Raw genomic sequence first — 24353 nt, 5'->3', positions numbered from 1 at the left:
GAGTTCTGCCCTGTTGCATGCCTACAACAGATCTACAAAGTAAGCACAAGGTGATTCAGTAACATGCATAGCCCCAGTAGATGAAATGATTTGTCCTGTTTAATTACGTAAGAGTAAAGTACCTTCTATCACTGAAATCTGTACACAAGAGACTTCCACCACCACATTTTTGAGGATAAAGAGGAACTGTACTTTGCATCAGTTATGGTTTTAAAGGGGATGGTATTAAACAGGGCTTTCTAGGTAAAGGCCAAGTGAGCTCATCCTTTGAGAATAAGACTACTTGAGAATTACAATGAAATTCTCTGTACAGAGCCTGGCACTACCACAAACCCATATGACTCCTCAAGGTTCCAGATGAAACTGGTGCCAGAGCAGGTTTAATGCTGTAAGGTTGCATCCAAGGTGGTCCTTGCTGTGCATTAAATGTGCAAATAGCAACTGTTGGTGTGTCATCCCTCCATCCTGATTGATCATAAAAATCTACAGAGGTTTTTGTATCTACTTACCTAAGTGCTATATCTTTCCTATATTGACCGTAGAAAAGCACAGTGTGCAGGCACTGTAGGGCAGTGTGGCTGTGCACTGGCCAGCACATATGCCTGCCTACTCTGTGAGTATTTAAGCAATGTTTATGGAAAGGCCACTCATATATGTGTGCTTATATTTATCTGATGGTGTTGACAAAAGGATCATCTAAGTTACTGAGGCACTGAGTAGTGTTACAAGGAAGTTATTTAGCACCTGTGAAGCCGAGTATCTAATACGCCTGTGTAGGTATTTGTGTGAAGCTATTTACTCTGATGGGAGAATGTGCCATTTAAAATTTACTGGAATATTTGCAGTATTCAAAGGGCAGTGTGGTGCAAGTATTCAGGTAAAGATTAACACCAGTGTGTAGCAGAACAGTATTTTTCACAATGTCAACTTTAAATAGAAAATAAATAGAAGTACAAGAATAATTTATGGCCCTGTGGCCATTTCCTTATGAAGCTGTAGTTTCATTATTTTAAAGGATATAACGTGCACTTTCTTTTCTTTTCCACTTATTTTTTATTATTGTGGAATAAAAATAGAGAGTCATTGTTTACAGTGTTGCATATTTTGACAACTGCTCTTTACAAATTCTAAGTTATCCTAGAACCATTGTCTCAATATACACAGTTCATCTTAATCAAAATAATTTCACAAACTATTTCACAGAAAGGAAGAGGCAAGGGGAGATAAGAGAGAAATAACCTAGGAAACAAGTATGCCAGCGTACAAAAATAGACTGGAACATTTGGAGATTGTAGGTATGAAAATGTAGTCTCAATAACAGAGAATCTGAATTAGTGGATTATCTGAAGAGGTAATTGCTTACTGGAGGAGAAGCCAGATAGAAGCCGAGATCTATTTCTAACGTCTTCAATTTCTAGGCAAATTTATGAGGGAGAAGGAGAAATAGTCTCCAAGTTTCTCTCTGTGGGTGGAGGCAGCAAGCAGAGCAGGCAGCGCGCCAGCACGGTGTCTCAGTTTCTCCACTTCTTGTGCACAGCAGGCTGAGCATTGCATGCTCCAAGCCAGAGATCATCACCAGCTCGCCGGGGAAGAGCAAGCGCAACGGGCATAGCTGTCCTCCTCCAGCTCACCCAAGGACTGCTTTGAATTGCTCTCTGTAAAGTCTCTGCTCTTGCAGCCTGCCTAATCCATGACCTCTGTCTCCAAATAGCTTTTCCTATTTGAAGCACCCAGCTAGCTGTCACAAAGCCACTAGCGGAATAAATCAAGACTGTGAGGGTCAAGTGGAGATTCAAACCTCTCAACTGGAAAACTGGAATCTATATGCAGTCAGGATATCACGGATGTATGAACTCAAAGTGCCTGTCATAAAGCATCCAAACTACTACAGCTACAGAAAATATCACAAGGAATTCCAAACCTTAAATATCCTCTATGGGCGATGAGTCTGTGCCATTTTCAGGAGAGGGATTTAAATAAAAATGCTTCTAGAGTGTCCAACCCTGAAACTGGAGCACGTGCTCTGTCCCTTCAGATTGTGTTCTGCAGGAACACAAAGGAGGCTGTGAAGCATGTAGGAGCCAGTGGAGCAAAATATGGCTAAAGCATTTATGTGTTATTGCTATGAGGAGTTTTCTTAGACATACAGGTTACTGTAGGTCTGCTGAGCAAGCTCTTCTTCCTAATCCACACCACCTGTGTAGATTCATGGATAATTTGGTTCTGACCTAGTTAAAAGTACAAAACAAAAATTTCCTAGTTGCTTATTCAATATATCTTGACATCTACTTCCAGCTAAGCCTGCAAAAAACTCTTTCATGAGCTGCCCTTTGTTCCTCTGGGAAGAACATTTGGAGATGTGCTCTCCATGCCGAATCACTGCACTGCCATTCAAAGAAGAGACTTGACTTGGATTTAAGAGAAAAAAGGTATATTCTTTTTGATTCAAAAGGATCAACAGCTACAATGTGCCTGACTTGGCGCAGCTCTGTAACGATAACGACAGAGAGCGCAGCATAGGCACCAGAACTGCAAATAAGTCAGGTCTTTCTATCCATTCATCAGAGTAATGGGACTTTTAAACCCAGTGCCGCACCTGCTGAAGACAGACCTCAAAAACTGTGATTGCACAGCCCCATCCCTTTGTATTGGTCAGCAGAGGTGACCTGGAGCACAGGAGTGTGCCTGAGCCTTTCCAGGGGGGTTCTCAAGTCCTTAAGTGTGGGAGATTGCAGCCTATCCTCCCTCACACTGATACAATCCCATTATCCATCTCACACTGAAGATCAGAGAAAGAGTTCTCCTTTGATGCACTCATCAGTATGATGAGAAACTTCTGCAAAGTTTCAGATCTGTCTTTCATTCATTAATCAACACCTACCATACGTATTATATACATACACACATATGTAAAGAGCCTCCAGAGAAACATAGCATAGTCTCATATATTTAAGAGAGCTGACATCATACATTGTGCTGTGAATAATGGGATTTAAAATATCCTGTGCTACCAAGGTACAGTGAAACCTGCTCATTAGCTTGCACTAGCACCTCCTGTCATTTTCTTTATCCTCTTTAAATCATCACCAATGCGTACAAAATGATTTTGTTCTACTTAAAGACCAACTTTGAGGAGGTGACTGATTTCTGCTGATCCTGGAGGTGGTTTCACAGGTTTCATTGTACTTGAAACTTCACAGCTTCCACTGAAGTATTTGATGCTCGTATGTATCGGTTTAGCAGAGTACAAAAGTAGAATAATTTTCATTCTTGCCTCATATTGTTGACAGAGTATGATGTCCTTTTACCAAACTGTTTCTTTTTACTTGACAACTTATCAAAGACTCATTTTTTAAAGCCCAACCACCAATCTTAAAAAGTATTTGTTTTGAAAGTCATCAGGGCTCCAATACTTGTAATAAATTGCTGAATTTCTATTAGCAAAACTTATTCACAAGTTTCTTCCATAAAAATAAAGATTTTCAGTAGTTAAAGTATCTACATTACACTCACTAGCATTGGTTAACAAAAACCCACCACACCTCACCTTGCAGCTTTCTGTCAACCATCAGCTGGAATCTACCATGTGAAATTACAACCAATGGTCCCATCTTAACTCTCATGGTGGTCAAAGCTGTAAAAATTTCACTTCAGGTCAAGGAAGTTATGCCAGCAGAGATGTCTTGAAAAGCCTGGATTGGGCCCCAAGATCAGACTGATCCCTGCACACTGGACAGCAACAGATTAAGGACTGAAGGGAGACATCTGCAGTGCCTGCACTTCTGTAGCACCCAGCAATAAAAAAGTGGCAGAACTTCCTCTGACTTGAAAGGGAGAAACATCATCAGGTACTATAACATTAGACTAGAAAGTATGCAGATTAGAAAGGGTGCATCTTCTCACTAGTGTACTGAAACTACACAAACTACTTTCTGTGAACAGACGTCCTCAGCTCTTGGACCTGGGCAGCTCTCTTATTCCATCGTCATCATCCTCAGAGCAAAGCAAGCTTAGCGCGCTTGTTACGGGATGGATCCATGATGTTGTCTGTGTCACGTGGCTAAAAAGAAACAAGAAATGCTATTAGCAACCCAGAAGAGGTTTACCAATTTCAAAGCAAGAAATACAAGATGGAGTCTGGAGTTGCCATGATCATTACAACACTTTCAAATACAGAATCCTCTTTTTCTTGCTAACTGTGAGATTTTTACAAACAAGACATAGAGTATTCTGAGTGCTAGAACCTGGACCAAAGATCCCATTGCCCAATACATTAGAGACAATGCTTTTGTAAGAGACTCCTGATATAGACTGGTGATACTTCCTGATAATTAATGGAGCTGTAGACAATTAACCCAGCAACACTGTACAGCCCAGACTAGCAAAGTCTTACAAAACTCCAGGTATTAACATTGCCATCATACCAGTTAAAGCCCGAGGCATAGTGGTCAAGAAAAAGTTGACCAAATGTGAAATCACATCATAGAAATACACTCAGTTTGTTAGAACATGAATTAATATTCTGGCATCATTAAGTCCTTTCTCTTCTTGCAGAAACAGGCTGATGAATAAATGAAAAGAACGATGTTCTTTACATGTCCTCTAGACTAAACTCTGGACGTGCTTCCACAGTCTTTACGCATGTACTAAAACAGAGCCAGTGATACTTTTTAAGACTTAAACCCTACATTTGACATGTAGTCTAAGCTGCTTTATAGTTTTTGGTAAACTTCTATATGAATGGCAAGAACCTGACCAAGGCTCGGTAAGGACAGATAAATGGAATAGGCTTACTGTTTGTGGGTGAGAACACTGCACACCTTATGGTTGGTAGTATGCACACTAGCCATACTGTGTGTGGGCAAGACACAGCCTCTTCTCCCTTCTGGAATAATGTGTTCTTGATAAAGGAAATAGCTTCTTTTCACTTAAAAAAAATCTTGCTAATAAATTCACAGTTTTTATAGTCAAGTCAGTGCAAAGATTAATTTTATAATATAAGTTCATTACAAGAACTAGCTGAAAAATATTGTACATATAATACACACCATAAAAGAGCTCTTCTCATAACTTCTAACATACATAGAGTGTACCTAAAGCCCATGCCTATACTCACCTTTCAGGTGCATTGGTTTAATTAAACATGAAGTGCCATGATGGAACTATACTAGATTTACCTTTTCAAGATTTTGTCTTTCTGTCTTCAGGAATGCTCACTTTAATATCTTATTATAGAAATGGATATGTTGAAGTAGGAAACTGAGTCAATGTTATGGGTATGGGGATCACTATTCCAGTCAACATGATCATGCTATGATCTTATCTTGTATTCACACCTTTCATTTGAGTATACTGAGCTCAGAGTAAGTTGGCTATGATGAGGACAACAGTACTGTTCACCAAGAAGTAGGTATGATGCTAACATAAATCACATCTCCAGCTGATGAAGAGATTAACCTATCTCTGAACTGTAATTTTTTAATGAAGCCACTACTTCAATTTAAGCAACCCCTAAGCAAAGACCAAGCAAAATGTGGAAGATAAAGGCCATATCCTCAGTTCTTATCCTTAAATAAAACCAAACACAAAAGCTCCAGTTTTGTGTAGAAACAATTCATAAGTGCTTTTTTTCGTCAGAGCAGCACTGGATGGACTCCATTCCTTCATGTTACAAAAACGTGCATCAGCTTACCAGAGCTATAGAGATCAGTTTCACAGAAGAATAAACAATCTGTAGCTACAGAAAGTACAACGCAGCAGATACTGATCATTCTTAAATAATCATTTCGTTCTAGGAAAGTGAATGTACTATTTTTTACTAGCAATGAGAGCAACTTTCCCAAAGTTTCCAATGTTTACCTTCAGAAAGCTGGACAGCAGCCAACATGAAGCATATGAAGAGCCCTTTTACAGTGCTTTACGAGAAATTTGTGAATAACATCTGTCTAATCAAGAACATGATTTCCATTATTCCACAACACAGTGAAACATTCATATTATATATATTATGAATATATTTATATTTGTAAATATACAAAGGAAAATGTCTTTGCTGTATTTTTCTGCAATGTTTCCTATAATGCCAGGAAATGCCATATTTTTTTTTTATTAAATAATGTAGTTAATATGGCTTAATATAGAAGATAGCACTCTGAATTAAAGTCCCAGCATGTGATTTCATTTATCAGCTTAACACAGAACTCCTTCCAATACCTGTGGAATCATGGGAGCTGAATAAACTGGATTCCATCCATTCCAGCTCTGCCAATGCAAGATTTATTGCCTGCAGTACTATTTTAAGTGTTTATATTGTTTGTGTTTATCAAGCCATTTCTCAGCAATCCACTGCTGAATTTAAATAAGAACTAAACAATTTGTAAATTCTACTTTTTCCCATTTTTCTTCCCCACGTAGCATGACCTGCTGTGTACTTAGCTCTCTTTTCTTATGAGCATATATCAACCCTGTGAAATGGGAGAAACTGCACAGGAGAAGAGTTATGTGGAAAAGCATCCACAGGTCTTTAATGTAAGTGACTAAAAAATTCTTTGTTAAGTGTTTACTCTTCACAAGATTTTCCTCCTACATACGTCAGGACCAGGAGGCACATGAGAGCATGCCTAACTTTCTGCTAACTGCTCTAAGAACTTGATTTTGGTCTTATAAAAATTCAATGCAAAAATCATCCAGCTCTTCAACAGTGCAGAATTGTGGCACTGAAATCAGGATTATTATTGTCTATATTCAATAGCATAACATTGGTTAATCGCTGGTAAAAAAGAACTGTTTTCATCCATTTTCAAAATACGAAGCCAAATTTTGCTCTACTGTCAATCTGCTCTAAATGCTTCTGATGTGAACTCAGTTCTTTTAAACTTGCTCTAGACTTTATCCCTTGAATGCTTCTACCAGGACAGTTTGTTTTAAGCCCTTTGCCAAAATCCTTACTAGGGAAAGAACTCTTATAAATAAACTTGAAGTCCAGATACCATGTCTCACATTGTAGACAGACACACACAATATGCACAAATTATTTAGGTACAGAATAAATGTATAACCTCTCCCCCAGCCCACAATTTATTTTTAGCTCTCCAAAAGTGCTGTGGCTAAAGAGCTTTGACATAATCAGTCCGAAGAGATAATCCCAGATTTAATGGTTTGCAGAACATTCTTGTATTAGAAATACATCCTCTCCGATTCGCGTGTGGGGGCAAGCAATAAAAGTGAATTCAAATCTACCTCTAGGTTTTGCTTAATTGATAAAACTGAATATTAAAGGAATATTTGGAAAGCCAGCAGTAAAAATCCTAAATGTAAAATGTTTTCCATTTGCAAATGCTCCTGTTCAAAAGATTAATTTCACATTTTCAGGGCAATTAACAATAATTAAAGATTTTTAGCTTTTCAAACAAGTCATTGCTATCGGAGGGCAGCCAAATTTATTGTTAGAAAACAGAAGCATTTGATCTGGAAATATGTCAGTAGCTTATTCCATCTTTTTAACATTAGTAAATTGCAGGACAAATTTTAGAGCTTGGAAAAACAAAACATGAGAACACAGGGATTTTTTTGGCAAAGAAATGCTAGTGAATTATTTAAAATACCATTATAATTAACCTCCTTATGATTCTTACTTCTTTGCAAGGAAAATGCTTTCTTTTAAAATGAGAACTTAAGACAATCTTTTAAGAAAAGAAAAAATAAAAGAAAAACTAATGGAAAAAATGCCTGTACCTTTGTTAGATTTTGAGCATTATCAAGACAAGCTTTCTACTAGGGCCAAACTCTGGAGCCTCACAGGGAATCACAAAGAGTCTTGCAGACAATACAACTGGTGTAGGTCACTGTGCACGATGCTGAGCTACAAAGCAGTCATGTGGTATTTGAAGTTGGGTTTTTTTTCCCCCTCTTAACATGGGCTGACATTCATAACACCCGGCTGAATTTTCCCAGTGCACCAGGGTTACTTAGCTTTAAAAGGAGCAATCTTGTGCAAGACTCATTTGCTTGACATCTGTTCAGGAGACAAGATGCAGCCTTAAACAATTAATCAGTCAAACTCTCCTAATGACAAGGGACCGTTACTCATTAGAGGCCAGTCAGGATTTAGTTGTATCTGAACCAAGAAAGCCAAATTCTGGCCTCGTATGAACCCTTTGCTTCTCTACCAACTTGAGCAGTATTGATGATGAAAGTGAAAGCAGGTCTCTGCTCATATGAGATAACACAAACTCCAAGGTCGCTATTTTCCTCCCTAAATGAACATACCCCATAACCTAAATGCACAGCAGTAATTTTGCTATACTTTTCATCTTTCTTATCTTACTTTTATATTTCCCAAACTTCACTATCCTTTAGAATGCAATAATGCTCAGCTAGAGTACTGATGCTTGGTGGAGGTTTTACTGATCTGTGTGCCCATCTGAAAACCCTTGCAAAGCCACTGTCACAGTGTCGTACTGCTGACAACTCTGAAAGCTTTACCCTTAGAGCTTTCACTGTTGTTACTGAAATAATCATTAAATAAATGTAGCAAACAGCACTGCTAGATGCAGATGCAGTGGGCTGGAAGGGGACATGCTCTATGCTATCCAGAAATATATTCCATATTTTTAGTTTTTAGACTTACACATGTATCTCAGTGGGAAATTCTGAAGTTACTGTAACAGGAGTATAAACCATCTGCTAGAGGACTAGCAATACAGAAGACTATGTGTTTCTTTATTACACACTCATATGCAGGCCCACATACAGTGGTGGTTTGGAGGCTAATGAGAGCCAGAGCAACAGGAAAACAATGAACAATGCCACTGACTGAAGATCCTGAAACTTAATCCTTCATCTAGAGGTCATATCATCTTCCCTGCTTGCTCTTGCACAGAATGTGTCTGTGTAGCTCTTTGCTGGACTACGCACAGCTTTGCAAGATTTTGTTTTAATTACTGCCTTTGTCTTTGGTTGCTGGGACTTTCTGTTTCTGTTCCCTTTGAGCTTGGAACAGCCTTTTGCTTTGCAAAGATCCCTTTTTTCTCTTTAAAACTCACTGTCCCAAATGCTGCACCTTTGCGAAGGTACCTGGCTCTTTCATCTCTGTTTTACTCACACTTCTCTGACTTGCTAATCTAAGTCTCTTGAGCCGTGGATCGATGTTCCTTATGCACCTCCTGAAACATTGCATAATAAGAAAGCATACTATCAAAAATAGATCCTTTTGTTTCTTCAACATCAATGTTTACCATGAAATAAGCTCTCAGAGCTAGCGCATGCTTGCAGACCCAGTCGTGATATCTCCCATGTTTGGCAGCCCCTTTGAAAATGCTCTAAGGGGATACCAAGTCAAGCAACAGAAAACTCCTGCTATTTTGAAGAGCAAATGCTGGGAGGATCTGCAAGGAATAACCTATTCTGAACTGTAGCTGAAGGATTTTAATTCAGTAGATAAGCAATTAGAACAAAATAAAACAAGTATAATCAATCAGCCCTGAGAGCACCTAGGGAAGACAGTTTCCAGACACGGAACCTACAGGCAGTTTAGGAAGGGTTTTAGTATTGTATTTATCAAAATCAGATTATCTGAAATTAAACATTCTTTTTTTCTTTCCCCTTTTTGTTCAAATTGGTTTTAGACTGTACCCTCTTTCAAGATAGCATTCACAAGGAACATACCACATATAATAGTACCCCAGGAGATGCTGGGCAGGTCCTAAGATGGCAGTGACCTCAACTTTTATTGTCTGCAATAAAATCGAGAGCATTTGTCACCTCGTAGAACTGTGTCCTAAGGCAACAAAAACATTTCCTGTATTTCCCTTGGGGATCACAGATTTTGCCTGAGCATTAATTAAAGATTGAAGGATATAAAATGAAACCCCAGAAGACAGTTTTGCTATTTATTCCTTGATTAAACTGATTAAATGCTTGTCTACTAAGAAAAAATATGAGCAATTTTAGAAGGCAGTAATCACTAGGAAGAAGATTTATATAGCCAAATAGTGTCATTAAAAATTGTCAACAATAAAAGAATGACCCAATCTAAAGATAAAAACAGTAATAAAAGTAGGATCTGAGCCAAGGCTGAATAAGCCCAAAGGTCTGAGTGATAGGATATGCAGACTTTTCAGTTTTAAAGCTTTACCTGAAATCTATCTCCCCCCAGTATTAGCCATCTGCTATTATTCTAAAAGTGCTTGATGTATGCAGTTACTCCTAATCCTTTGTCTTTAAGTGAACATCATAAAAAATCTGGTGTAGTTGATTTGCAAATGCATCAGAGCGTGCTCAAGGCTTATGTTTAAACTATACATGTACTAAAGTGAAATAAAGCTAGAGTGATGGCTTAGGCCCATGCTTCAAATGAAGCACATACTGATAACACCTTGAACATTGTTCTGCTTCTGATGGCTCTTCCCAGCATTATTCCACAAGTGCCAAATCCTGCCCTCGCAAAGGAAAATTAGGAGTCTGAGCTTTTACATTTCCAGTCCTACTCACATAAGTAGGGGAGAATTAAACGTTTGGTCACATCAGTCTAAGAGTAAAATAACCTAGCAAAGGCAACAAAACCAGCACACTGATTTCAGTGGGATCTGTAGGTCTAGAGCGAAAAAATAATCTTGGTTTCATGTATTTTCTCACAGAAGACACTTTAACAGCTGCCTTATATGATAGGCCAGAACCTGGACGGAGTGTGCAGTGTCTGTGGAAGCTGAAAGACTGTTCCTCCAGTTGGTTCTTGATATTAAAAAACAAACAACCTCTCAGGAAAAAAGATTGCCCAACCAAAAGCAGCTTAAGATCTTAACATTCTTGTATTACAAGCTCATGTTATCATAAAATCCAGCGCCAAGTTTCCTAGTTTTACATCTGAGATTATTTTCCTTATAGTCATGCAAAATGATTTCAGTGAAAATCAGAGAAACTGAGTTCCTTACAACACAAATATCCCACAGTAAACCATTTCTAAACCTTAGAAATTATTTGGGATTTGGATCTTATCTTGCCTATCTGTAAGTCTTCATGATTTTTTAGATGGCAAAATGTCTTTCTTCCACTAAATCATGACTGTGTCTTATAATAAGAAGTCTTTCTTCATTCTACAGTGACTGTGAACAAAGAACAACTTTGTTGTTGTCAATTTTCAGAAGAGGACTATTACTTCTGGATATATTTATTCCTGGTGACCAACTTCAGACACAGCAAAGTCATGTACTTCAGATGGCAAGCATTAACGCTTCATGAAAATAGAAGTTCTCTGAGATATCTCAAGTTAGTTATCCAAAAATCAAAAAGAATAATGTCAGGATTACGCAAATTCATACAGTTACACTAAAAGTGTTTGAACTGATGTTGAGCTGACAGATGCAGAGAGCTTTGGATCATTCTACATTAGAAAGTAGTAACAACAGTTAGTTAGCACTTGATTAGTCCTGAGCCAGTTTTATTTAAATATTTGCAATTTCTTCTGACTATACAACTAGTCTTTCCTCTATTTTCAGACAGGAGGTCCAATTTTAAGAGATGCAAATTAATTGCATCTTTCTTTGAACTCAGTGAAAACATAGAGCACTCCATGTCTCAAAATACCTGTTTCTACTCACAGAACATCAGAGTTATTAAGATGGAGACACCCAGAATGATGATTTTGATAACTGATAATTCTGGTGCAACAAAATTGCCTACTGCTATACAGGCGGGCTAGGAGCAGAGCTGGTACTGGATTCAATCCAGAGGGATTTTAATTGCATGTTCAGTATGGAAGATCACTGTTTTTCTTAATTTGCTGCTCTGAACTCTGAAACTTGAGTGGAACATACAGAAGTTCACTTCTAGATAAGCTCTGCTATGATCTGAACTTTGTTGAACTTGATTACTTTTAGGAAGTACTTAGATACCACTCCAACCACTACTTAGATAACTTGCAGATAACTAGTATATTATAATACACTAGTACATACTGGAATGGGACAGCAGAGACAAAACTGAACAAAGCTGCCTTATATAATAGGCCAGAACCTGGACGGAGTGCGCAGTGTCTGTGGAAGCTGAAAGACTGTTCCTCCAGTTGGTTCTTGATATTAAAAAACAACCAACCTCTGTTGGGTTTTGGGTCCTTCCTTTGTAATGCAGTAGAAATGTGTAGAGTACACTTAAGAATGGAACAGCTTTGTTTTTTCAATTTAGCATGCAGTAAGTAAAATCATCTCTGATTTAGTTTCCTTTTATGATGATACCTTTAGCTTTAGTGCTCTAAACCATTGAAGTTTACACTACAGAAGTTCTTCATCTATCACACATGCTTTGCTATTCTTAGTTCAGTCATAAAATCATAAACAGTTTCTGTGAATGCCCATCTTTCAGTAAAATTAATGATGGCTCCTTCCCAAGCAAAACCAAACAAAATAGAATAGTATAAAAGCTAAGTATGATGTGTTGGCTTTTGAAGTGGAAGCCTGATTTGCCAGAACATGTCATGTATGGTTTTTATCTATCTGCATTTTACAAGTATTGACTTCAGGCTCCTACTTGAACCAAATTCTATACCTTCCAGTGAAGGCACCTTCACTCCCTACTTTGTTACACTGAAGCACACAATGCTTCCATGTGAAAGTGCTGAAAGATAAGTCTAAATCACGTATTACCATTTCCCCTTAGTTATAAGATAGAAAACACCACAGGCCCTAATGCATCTAATGGAAAAGATCTCAAAAGTTTAAAATATTTGTGAACTTTTACTCGTCTTTCAGGAAAATTTAAGATAAATGTTCCTGAAGAAAATAACAGTTAATGTGGAATAGTTGGAACCCAGTCCTATTAAAATGCTAGAAGAACAGTGTTTACAGGGGCAAAATTCACAGCTGGTCCTTACAAACTGTACACATATGCAAGGAGTGGGTGGGAGTAGGATGGAGAATAGCAAGGCCCTACCTAATTTTAGGTGCCAGTCTCATGATACAAAGCTGCCATATGTTAAAGGTGAATGGAGTGGGAGGATGGAAGAGATTGACTATAATGGGTTTCTGGTAAAAAAATTACAGTGTCCCAGCTATGGTTTTTTATACTGTTCCTCTGTGATCCTAAACCACCAGTGTATAACCTTTAATTAATTAGCATATATGATACTTCACTTGGAGAGCAGTTATGCCTGCATACTCTCTCCTATTTGAAAATCAAACCCAGAAGTTACTGATTCACAAACTCTGCTCAATGATAGAATACACTTTCTGTTTGCACTGCTGCAGTAATGTCACTTCCATGAGGACTTTTAATGCCAGAGCATACAACCGAAGTGTTGAACTAAGCCTGAGCAAAACCAGCCACATGACTAGCTTTACATGTGAACAAGATGGCCTTTCTCTTACTTACAAAACTATTCCCATCCTAATGCCTCCCAGCTGTCTGGTAAGCGCATCGTACACATCTGGATGTAGGTGATACTTTATGAAGGCTCATTAGCTCCATTGTGCTTCTGGGATCTACAGATAAAATTTCTATTTCTATTTCTAGAATTTCTATTAGAAAATCAGTAATTTCATTTCTTGTAACAGAACAGCCTTAATCATCTAATAAGTAAAATAATTAATATTGATTCTTTTTTTTTTTTTTACCTTATTATGTGGGGTCTTGTCAATATGCTGGTCCTCCAAGTTCAAGACAGAAAATGCAAAAATTGGAGAGGATCCAGTGGAGGTTGGAGAGGGTTGGAGAACTTGGCACATGAAGAAATGTTGAAGGAATTGGGTTTGTTCAGCCTAGAGCAGAGAAAGCTTGGGGCATTCTTCACTGAAAACAACTAACATTGGAATAAGGTGCCCAGATAGCTGGTAGAATCTCCCTCACTGGAAATACTCAACACTTGGCTTGACAGGGCTCTGAATAGGGCTCTTCAACAGACGGTTAAATGAGATGACCTCCAGATATCCCTTCAATCTAGACTTTTCTATGATTTTATTCTATGATTTTGGAACCATAATGGACTGCCAATACCCCCATTAGGCTACATTCAATTGTCACTGAGCAAATGAGGTCAGAATCTCAACTCTTCTTAACCAAACTGGCTGATATAAACAGTGATAGAAATAACAAATGTAAGTTGGTGAGGAAACAGGCACCAGTAATGTGTTTCTATTACACATTAACTGATGGGGCATGAATCTGGTCCTATGTATGACTGATTGCATTGCTACAGGCAAAATAAGTGTTTGCTCTCTCCATTAAAGTACACCAGCTTATCTTAAAACATATCTGGGGCCAAATTCAACCTTTACTCTCCAGCAGTAGAGTAATGCAGAGTTATGCAGCAGGAAAGCACAGTTATACTAGCAATGAATTTGATCCCTACCTTTTAGTCTACTGGTTTAATGTTTGTCCTTCTGAGAACTGTTGTTGTATTAGTAAGACACTTGAACTTGCTTCTTTTCCAATGCATATAGAGATGTAGCTCAGAGGGGCTGACATTACTGTTCGCTATTTCATGGTAAACCTATACACATGACCTTAATGCCTAGCACAGAAGCACGTGAGTTTATGACACACCAGCAGTCTAAAAGGTAGTTTTCTCACACTTGTGGCTGATCTTAGCAGCCTGGTTGACTGAAAATGATTTACTGAGAGACTGAAATGATTTCCTGAGGTGATTTCAAAGATTGTCTTAAGGTGAGGATGCATGGACAAGATACAGCTTTCCCCAGTAGGTACAGAGAGCTGTTCAGCCCCTTAGGAATATAGCCATGTAAATGTTTTATTCATGTCAGTTATTCACATAAGTGGGTTTCACTTTAGTGTGTAACACAAGCCAGCTGGTTTGCTTCTTTTAAACTCTGATTTCTCATGCACTTCATATTGCTACACCCCCTTCAGAGATATTTATGGAAATTTCACAGCAAGCTCTCTCAAGCTTATGTGCCATTAAGATTCCATTCTGGGGTGTTTACTGCATTAGATTTATAACATACAGATTTATGGACTCAGCTAGTTGATGGCCCAATAAAGCATGTTGGAACTGAAGGCAACTACTAATTAAAATAATACTTGATTGTCCTTAGCATATTGTAAAACTGCTGTGGATTTAAACAGAGCCACTGCAGCTCCTATGCAGCCTCACAGCCTAACTGTATAATAAGAAAACTAACAATTCGCATGTAAGATCAGTTTATTTGTGGCTACACTTGAGGAATTATAATGTTTTTCTATCTGTTTGTATACATGGAAGTGAACTAGTGTTGAAATACTTTTAAGTGCTCCGTGGCTTTGGCTGTTCTAAACACCAAAGAATGAAAATTCACAGCCAAAGGGAACAAGAAGGTTACAGTATTAGTACCAGGGCTGTAAAGTATCAACTATTCCACTAATCCCCATTTAAAAAATTAGCTTAAATCCTACTGAAAAGGATCAGCTGTTAAGATGCACCTCAAGCTAAGTTCCTCCTGGAAAAGCATATTTTCAGTGTTGGGTAGAATTTTCATCTTGAAATCTCTATCATTCAATGTTAGAAACAAGGGACTTGGGTAACACTGCTCCTTGCTCTAAACAGTTAACATTCTCAGGCTGACTTCATACACATTACAAAGTGTAGTAAGAGGTATGAATTTTCAAGCATGCAAACAGCCTGGCTTACACTGTAATTAGGAAACAGTGATGAAAGCAAAATAAGGAAATAGTTAAAATGAATATTAATTACCATGATGACTTATTACAATGCTCTGTTAATTCCATTCTAATGAACTGCATTAAGAGCTCTTAAGAGCAGAGGGGTGGCTCCATTCAGAAGAATAGAATTTTTTAGACAGTGGTCATGAAAGGTGATTTCATACCCTTCTCTGCAATTAAAATGGATAGATTTTACTTGCCTGCCACAAAGACTGACATGCAGAACTTTATAGGACAGCTTACGGAAGGTAACAATAATGTAAAATCTGGGGCACTGTCACTTGGAATGCCAGGAGCACATTAAGAAGAGGGAAAAACATTCATGAGTCCTTAACAATCAAAGATCAGATATGCAAAAATTCCTTAAAAAGCCTTTTCATGTCAACTACTGAATTAAAATCTGTAGTTTCAGCAAGTGGGGGTAACACGCAAAACATCTGCAAATGAGGGTTCCACCACATACACTAGCTGAGATTCTGGTGTTGCTTATCTGCATTTTACTGTCACATCTGCAATAGGTCAGCGAACTTTGGATGAAATTTCTTGCACATATTCAGCAAATCCAGCTTTCTGCTGAGTCACCAAGATAAGTACTTACATGAGAAGCACAGTAACAAAACCAGCAAAAAAGAGAGAGAGGTGAAATGTTTGAGGAATAAGAGATTTTTTCTATTCCTCTCTAAATTATATCTGCTATTATAGCTCGATGATACTATCTTCAATCTCAGTTTCCAATTACACAGGTATGAACCTACAGTATTGCGAGTGTTTTACCCAGAACAGAATCCGGCATCCACCTTTCTAACTGTCCTATAATGGCTCCCTGTATGAACAGATGGAGACCAAGGAAACAATGCTCTATTTTAACAGTTGCGCTTGTTTTTATTTCCATTGCTATGAAATTGGCTTTTAATTCACTTTCATTTCCTAAGTTATTTTCCTACAATTTTTTTTGGTATAAATCCCATGTAGTAACCTACATCTGTCTGAAAAGCCACCCTTTGATTAGAGCTGGAATGCAGTATCATATACTGTGTGTTTGGAAACCTCTGCAGAAAAAAACATGTCTGCTTTAATACATCTAGCTTGAGGCACCACAGGGTGAGTCGAGGACAACAGAGCAGTGGGTTTGAAAAAAAGGAAAAGCAATGTCCCTGCTTTTCTTGGCTTGCTCATACATAAACTTCAATGCTATTTACGTGACTTTTATAAGTTTGGGGTAAAAGTAATTTTATGTCCCTGCAAAAATTGATTTGCTGCCTTTCCTGTCTTTGAGGGACTGTGGAAGTCCACCTGCAAAACAGGGGCTTCCTGGCACCTATAAGAAGAGCTAAACGATACGCATATTTCAGCAGCAAGAATAACCTGCTCTTAGTTAAACAATGATTGACGATACATGTGGAATGGAGATGAATTATATTTTTCACCGATTATTTCAGTCTTTTAATAATAAACATAATAGGAATAGTAAAAAGGCCCTATTATATTAATTAATTTTCACTATCTTCCGAAAAAACAACAACAACATATTGTTCAATTCACTTCCTGAAGCTTCTGGGACATACAACAGGACCCCCCTCTTTTTCATGCATCTTTCCTCCAGAATCAAGGAATACAATTGAAATAAAATCTTTCCTATAGCATACAACAAGTTCCTACCACTTTTATGAAGTAGGTCTTTGTAAAAAAGCTTTCAATTCTCTACCTAGCCAGCGTATTATTATATCCTGCTGACATTAGCAGGATATAAACCATAGTTTGGATTTGGTTAAAATAATACTACATTTTTTTCCCCCTAGTTTTTGTAGATAATGAATTTGTACTGCATTTTTTTCTTCCAGTCTGTTAGAAAAGTGATCACTAATGACATCTTATAGTTAAGGAAAGCCAAAAAGCTTTATAACAAGGGCCCAAGCTCACTGCTTTGCTTTTTTGTTTTTTCTTTCCCCAGATGATTACATCTCCAAATGATTACTGCCTTTGAAGCTTTTGTGGAGGTTTTCTTTATGCTTTAGCCACTGTGTTATTGTAACATCTTATCAATGTCACCTTTGCTCTAGTCTCTGGAGAGTTCTGAGAAATAAATTTATTTGCAATATCTCCTAAAGTCACAGGTAACTCCCGGTACAACATATTTTTCTGTAATTTGTTTTTTTTGGGGTGCATAATAACTGCTCAGTGGTGCAATGTCTATCCTGAACACCTCTCAGTGCAATTCTTATTAGTTAATGTAAGTATTTCTAATAAGCCAGCTATGAAGAATATGGCTTTGTCTTTGTCCCTTGAAAATGTAGAAAGCAAACCCTATGGACACTGGGGGTATCATTTTCATGGGGTAGAAATCAAGAACAAAAAATAGTATAGATGCAGAATATACTATACACTTGGTGCAGCTTCAGTGGTATGATTAATGGAATAAAAGTTGCTTAACCTGTAGCCAGTGACACCATGAAATTTCAATATTTGGAGATACTCAAGTTAGTAAACCTCCATTTATCATCTGAAGTGTTAAAGACTTTTCTTCTAAATGACTGGTATGGCAGTTGGAAAACTTGAACATTTGATAAATGTAGCTAATTGCTTTCATTCCCGTTCCTTCACCCTCTTGCAGCAACAGAACAACTTATTCCCACACAAAGGAGCAGGATATGACCTCAAAAAAACCCCATCAGTAACTAGACTTAGGTGAAACCAGCGCACTACCTTCTAAAAATCTAGAAGAATTCTTCCGCTTCTCCAAAATAAAAGGGCATTTTTAAAAACTGATATTTGTACCTGTAAACTATTCAGGGGATAAGATTTTTTTTTCTTTACCTCCTGGGTCCGTAATAGGGTCAAACACGGAACTGGGGAAGTTCTCAACATTGCAGACTGGGGTTTTCAAAACCATGTGAAGGACTAAGACACACAGTTCTCACTGAGTTTCAGTTAGATTTGTGACTCAGCCCTCTAGGACCTTTTGGGCAATGAAGTCACAAAACCCAGAAAAGAACAAGTGATATTAGCAGTAAAGATATAAAGAAAGTACATGGCAGCTTTTGTTATTTTACTAATTTTTCCATTAATTTTAGGTTTAAAAATGTGTTTAGTTTCATGTGCTTTTATTGAAACTCTTACCCATTTTCCCCCAGAAGTACTCACTTGATGAAATATTTGATTCCATCTGCCGTATAAGCTTCCTCCCATCCATAAGGCAGACCTAAGACGGAATAAAGAAATAAGACGTGTCTCAAACCTTAAGTGACACAAAGAACATAGTTTTGAAATGGTATTAGAATGCTGTAATTTCAAACTATGTAATAAAAAGCTTATAAATGAATTTTTGCTATTTTGTAACAGATAATAATTTAAATAATACAATTTAATGAATATTTGCTGTGCTACAAAGCTATAAACCATTTCATGATACTTTCATGAATAGCAGTTCTTTTGTAGAAGCTGATAGTCTGGTCAAATCAGAGTGTAGCAGTTAAGTATTACTGAACTTTTTATTGTAATTTACACCTACATAAAGTGACCAAACTCCTCCTTTGTCTGTCATCTGCTGAGGTCTGTTTTTACAGCTGTTACATACAGATGCTAATAACTACATAAGGTAGAAGTCTGGGCAGAATTAAATCCACTGCTATTTGTTTTTTCACCAAGTTTTGTGTTTATACATAATTCTTTGCGAATTTAGGCACAAATTCCACACACTTAGAGACAGATTCGCAGAAAATACATACAGATATTTGTGTTCTTATCTATGTTATATATGCACTAAAAAAGGTTAATTTACTAAATGCATTGCTTAATTTTGTGATTTACACTAATGTAATCAGTCGTGCTAATCTTAAAAACTCAATCTTGGCCTTTGTTCTTAGTTTGAAAGTCCCATCCACGAGACTGATACATAATACTGTTACTGGGGTGCAATACTATATCACTTTAAAAACTAAATTTTCATAGCAAACCTCTACCTTTTCAATTACTGTTTGTTCAACACCAACTGTTTGTAGGGTTTGAAAAGTGCTGGAGAAGGAAGCATCAGTCAATGCGCAAAAATGCTCCGGATGGATGCTTTTGTGATACCATACTGTAATGTAGATAAAGTGAAAGGTCCTGAAAAACCTCCCTTTTTTAGATACTAGAAATATGTATATGAAATTAAAATATGCATGAAAAATTATTCTGGAAGTGCTTTAGCTTGAAAGCCATCTCGAAATGTGTCTTAGGAGTTAAACTATTTTTGTGCAAGTCACAGTATATCTCAAAGACCAGCTCATTAGAACCATCTGTGAGCCTGCTTTAGATTTAAAACTCTTATTTGGAAAATGTGCTGGTCTGCACGCACCATATGATCTTTGAAAGCTGCTTCATACCAAGGAATGCCCTAAGCACACACATTTATTTTGGAACTTCTTTCTCAAAAGGCTCATTTTCTTCTCTCCCATCGTCACACCTTTGTCTCAGATTAAGATGGTCCGTCCTTCTTAATCTGGAAAGGGCTAACTTCAGTTCTCAAAGATAAACGGAGTCATTTACAGCTACTGAATCACAACCTGGCACAGTGAAGCAGGTATAAACCATCTGAGAAGTAACTATACCTGTAGGCACCAAGTGAAGAGCAACAAGTCAGTCAGCCAAAACTCCAGAAGTCAGGAAGGGAACTTGAGAACTGGTAATTGCAGAACAGCACCATTACTGTTCAGTACAGCTTAAAATGCAAAAAGCTCACTGGATTACTTCTCTCATTTTTACCCCATATTAGTCACTTTTCTCAGGCTTCTTCCCATTTTCAGTTTAGAACAGAGCTATACAATCTGTTCCTCAAAACATGCCACCTACTACCTTTCAGAGAGAATAATCCACAGCTACTTCCCTTTAAATACAAGGTAGTTGCTGTATAACAGTTTTCAGGCTCTGGCTCCACGATGAAGGAAGGAAGAAAAGATGTTTCAAGTTACAAATATGCTAGACATGATCACAAGTTCTTCCTTCCTCTCCCATGAAATATGGGACCTTTCTTCAACATGGATATGTTCTAATCATTTAAATGCCAATAAGGTTCATCCTTCAATTGCTTCCATCTGCCCAGGCCTCTCCTCATTCCTGCATGCAACGTGCATATCGAAAATAAATAAGAACATCTTTTCTAAATTATTAATAGAACCTCAGCATCTGCTCTGTGCTCACACAGATCCCCTCTATCACCTGTTTCATTCATCAGTGATTATAAACCTTTTTTCACTAGAGAGTTGATTAAAGTTATGTTTTTTTTTCTTATTTCTAAATGAAGAATGGTACGTAGGTAGCAATGAAAACTGATGCTCTGCATTCTTTTCTTAACACAAAAGACTGTGCTTTTCAAAAACACTGAATACATTTGTCACCTATAAATTAAACTCCAGAGATATCTCCACAGTTTTATTTGCCTTTTTGACTATATATGCATTAGATTGTATATCCTATCCACTCTTTATATGCGTCAAAGTTCCACCTACATCTGCAGGTTTTTTTAATGCCTTTCTTTTCCACGTTTTTACTTTTTCTCCACTAGTTTTTCACTGCTCTTCCCTTTACTCATTTCCTTCATGGTTAGATTTGTACTTCTATCTCTTGGTATTTCCCATGGTAGCCAGAAGGCTCTTATGTTTTGCATCGTGTTTCCCCAGACATCATCTTCACTTCCTTCAAGCTCACTTTCTCCATGAATCATTCATAAGTTGATCTACTTCCTAGTGCTCTATTTTTTCACACCCTCCAGGGTCAGATTTGTTGCCTGTCCTAGGACTTGCTTTGAAAGACTGCTAAGCTCTCACCTGGAGTAAATGGGAGGTACAGGAGCTTAAACCATCAGAAACAGTCTGAAAGATACAAGATTTAGCCTATATAAACCCTGGCAGTCTTAGGTTCCCTGCATATTTATAATTTCTTCTGTGAATTGCTGCAGTCTTTGATGAAACTTCATGAATAATATATCTTGGCTGCAGTTGTCTGCATATATCCTCTTAAAAAAATTACAGATTTACAACATTTGAAAGTAATTTCAGCAGAAAATACAGGACTTCTTGCTATTCAAATATTTGCGATTATTTATCTTTTGCAAGGTAAAGAAAAGGTAAAACTGCAAAAGTAATTACGCCTGCAAAAGAAATGGATACAGTCCAAAGCATCCTTTGCCCAAACAGAATAAAGAGTCTCCTGAGAGAGTGTGTTAGCCAAAACACATTGTAACCTACCATTATTTTGCTCTAAGTATACGCATTTAATTAGGGTTAATGCAAAAGAGATTTCTATAATTCTATGTGAAAAATTAAAACAAGAAACCACTTGCTGTCATATGTATACCAGAACTGTGAGCTGGTCACCGAGCAGCAAGGCAGAACCCCTGGTGCCTGCCTGCCTCCTCGGCTGCAAGATGCCTGCTGTGATAACACGATTGTAAAGTTAACATTATATAGAGCTGAAAGGAAATGAAACCCTAGGGCAAGCAGAATTTTCCTGACACTTGATAAAAGTGTGGATCTCATCGATCTTTATCACTTCCTGGGGTTAAAAGGACAGAAAATGCATCAGCATTGATACTTGGTTGCTTGCAGTAAGCAGAAAGATCAGCATCAGCCCAAGTTATAAACTTCTGTGAAGCAACAGACATTGAAGATTTTGTCTACTGTTTCCAGTATACACACTTCCTCAATAAAAGCTGCACGTAGCATGATCAAAGTATGTCCCTAAAGGAAGAAGGGGGAAAATACAGATATAAGGAAAAAGCCTTGTTTTACTGGACAGTTATCAAACCTAGAAACTGTGCAGTAATGTAGTTGGGTGGGTTTTTTTCCCAATATGTTAATTAAAAAATATTAAAGCAAATGAAATGTGGAGATCAGCAGATGAAACTAATAAAAGCAGATACTATAGCGTGAATATTCAGTTGACTCAAACCTGACAATTATTTCCCTAACATCTAAATAGTGCTGTCCAAATATGGTTTATTTTTCTTATTTTCTGACAAAATTACTCAAAGGAAATGAGATTTAGAGTCTATAGCAACAACTGTTCAAAAATTTGCTGTTCACTAGAATTCTATCCAGATTTGGCCAAAGTGAGACTATTTAAATGCTTCAAGATAAGCGTGTCCAGTGCTTTATTTTGACCTTAAGGCCAGACTAAAACCTTGCTTCCATTATAAGCAGTCACACAAACAGTACTGATGAGTTTGAAAAGAGTGCTTAGGGATAGCTGCCTACCAGAGGGATAATCTCACCCAAAAACTCTTTTGTGAAGCATAAACTTATTTCCAGCAGTATTCACAGCTTTGTCATCCACCATAAAAAGGATGTCTGGCTACAACTGGCTCCTGTTAAGGCTAAACAATCTTATGTCTGTATCATTAAACCACCTCATCTGGAATTAATATGAAGTATTGTGCTTAAGGGTTGTAATATCTATCTGGAATTGAAAAGCCACATAGTATAAGTATTCTGTTTCGCAATGAACACATTCTTTGACCGACAACTGAAATAAGAATGTCTTTTCTTATGTATCCTTTTACCTAGCTTGACTTCTCTTTTACAGTACGTATATAAAGTAAGAGAGCACGAGCTAGCTCAGAACTACCTTTTATTCACCTCCTTATAATTTATTTATATTTTAGGTTCTCAAAAATGATGACTTTTTTTTAAGAAATAAAAATTACCTCATGAAAGAATTTCTGATATACAAGATTTGCTAAAGGACATTATAAATGGCTTTCTCTGTCACTTGATAAATGAGGTTTTGAATTCTGATCTCTTTTCAATATCCACCAATTCCAGCTCTTACCAACACTTAAACCTTCCTCACGTGGCCTCAATAATGATGTAAAATTTGTTAGTTGAGATCGCAAATGCCTTTGGCTTTTCTGTCTGAGCTATCTAGGCAATGCAAAGAGGAAGGAAAGCCTGACTTGCTGGCTCTGCATTAACTGCTCTTGGGCTCTGGAGTGCTACAGGAATATGGGAATATCCCAGATAGGAGACTAGAGGCATCACACTATGTGAGACCAGCAGAGGAACTCCTGTGAGTCAGGCAATTTGACACAGCTAAAGCAAGAATTTGTGCAGAAACATCCAGCCTTGTTTATCAAGTGTGTTCAATGAGGTGCAGGCATAAAAGGGCCCTTTATTTTTTGAGGCTGTCAATAATACATACTGTGTTTTACTACTTATTTGTGAACTGAATATAAAAACTCAGGTTCGGAAAAACAGCTTTCAGAAGTGAGTATGCTCTCTGGTATTTGTTTGTGTGCCACTTTATTCTTCAGATCATTTCAAGTGCTCTTCCCACAAACAAATGTGTTTCATTTTATGAATAATAGTCTGCTAAGGGGCCATTCCTCTCTTTCATATATCAAATTCTATTATAAAGAAATTGTTCTTTTTCTTTTGTTGTTGGTAATTCAATAAAGCGAAGATGGAGTAAGTAGTTTTCAAGTGAAGACATCTGGGAAATACTAGCAACTGAAATCTGTGTTAATTCAGAATATGGTTGGCAGATTGGTTTGTCTCCCTTCAGTCTTGATCCTAGAAACCACGCTTCAGGAAAAGTATTTTTCTTTGGATATCCAGGGCATGGTGACCTTGTGTTTTCCCATCTCTTATTAATCATAAGATACTGACACATGTATGCTGGCAAACTCATTAATCTCTTATTAAAACAATTACATCCTATCAAGTTACAATTCAGAA

At 37.4% G+C, this 24353-nt stretch overlaps 1 protein-coding gene across 7 annotated transcripts in view; it reads right to left on the bottom strand.

Annotated features, from left to right (window-relative positions):
- Positions 1–1029: 1029 nt before the first annotated feature.
- STXBP4 (syntaxin binding protein 4) overlaps positions 1030–24353 on the bottom strand; it is a 70436-nt gene continuing 47112 nt past the window's right edge. For all 7 annotated transcript variants that reach the window (XM_030506111.1, XM_030506113.1, XM_030506114.1 and 4 more), the window contains 2 exons: positions 18787–18844; positions 1030–4060 (listed from right to left, as the gene is read on the bottom strand). In XM_030506111.1, the coding sequence (XP_030361971.1) occupies positions 3949–4060; positions 18787–18844 (170 nt within the window). In that variant the 3' untranslated portion in view covers positions 1030–3948. The remainder of the gene's footprint in view (positions 4061–18786; positions 18845–24353) is intronic.

The sequence above is a fragment of the Strigops habroptila genome, chromosome 14 (assembly GCF_004027225.2).
Source record: "Strigops habroptila isolate Jane chromosome 14, bStrHab1.2.pri, whole genome shotgun sequence".
Taxonomy (NCBI): domain Eukaryota; kingdom Metazoa; phylum Chordata; class Aves; order Psittaciformes; family Psittacidae; genus Strigops; species Strigops habroptila.
The sequence above is the reverse complement of the archived record's forward strand: the minus strand, read 5'-3'. Positions and strand labels throughout refer to the sequence as shown.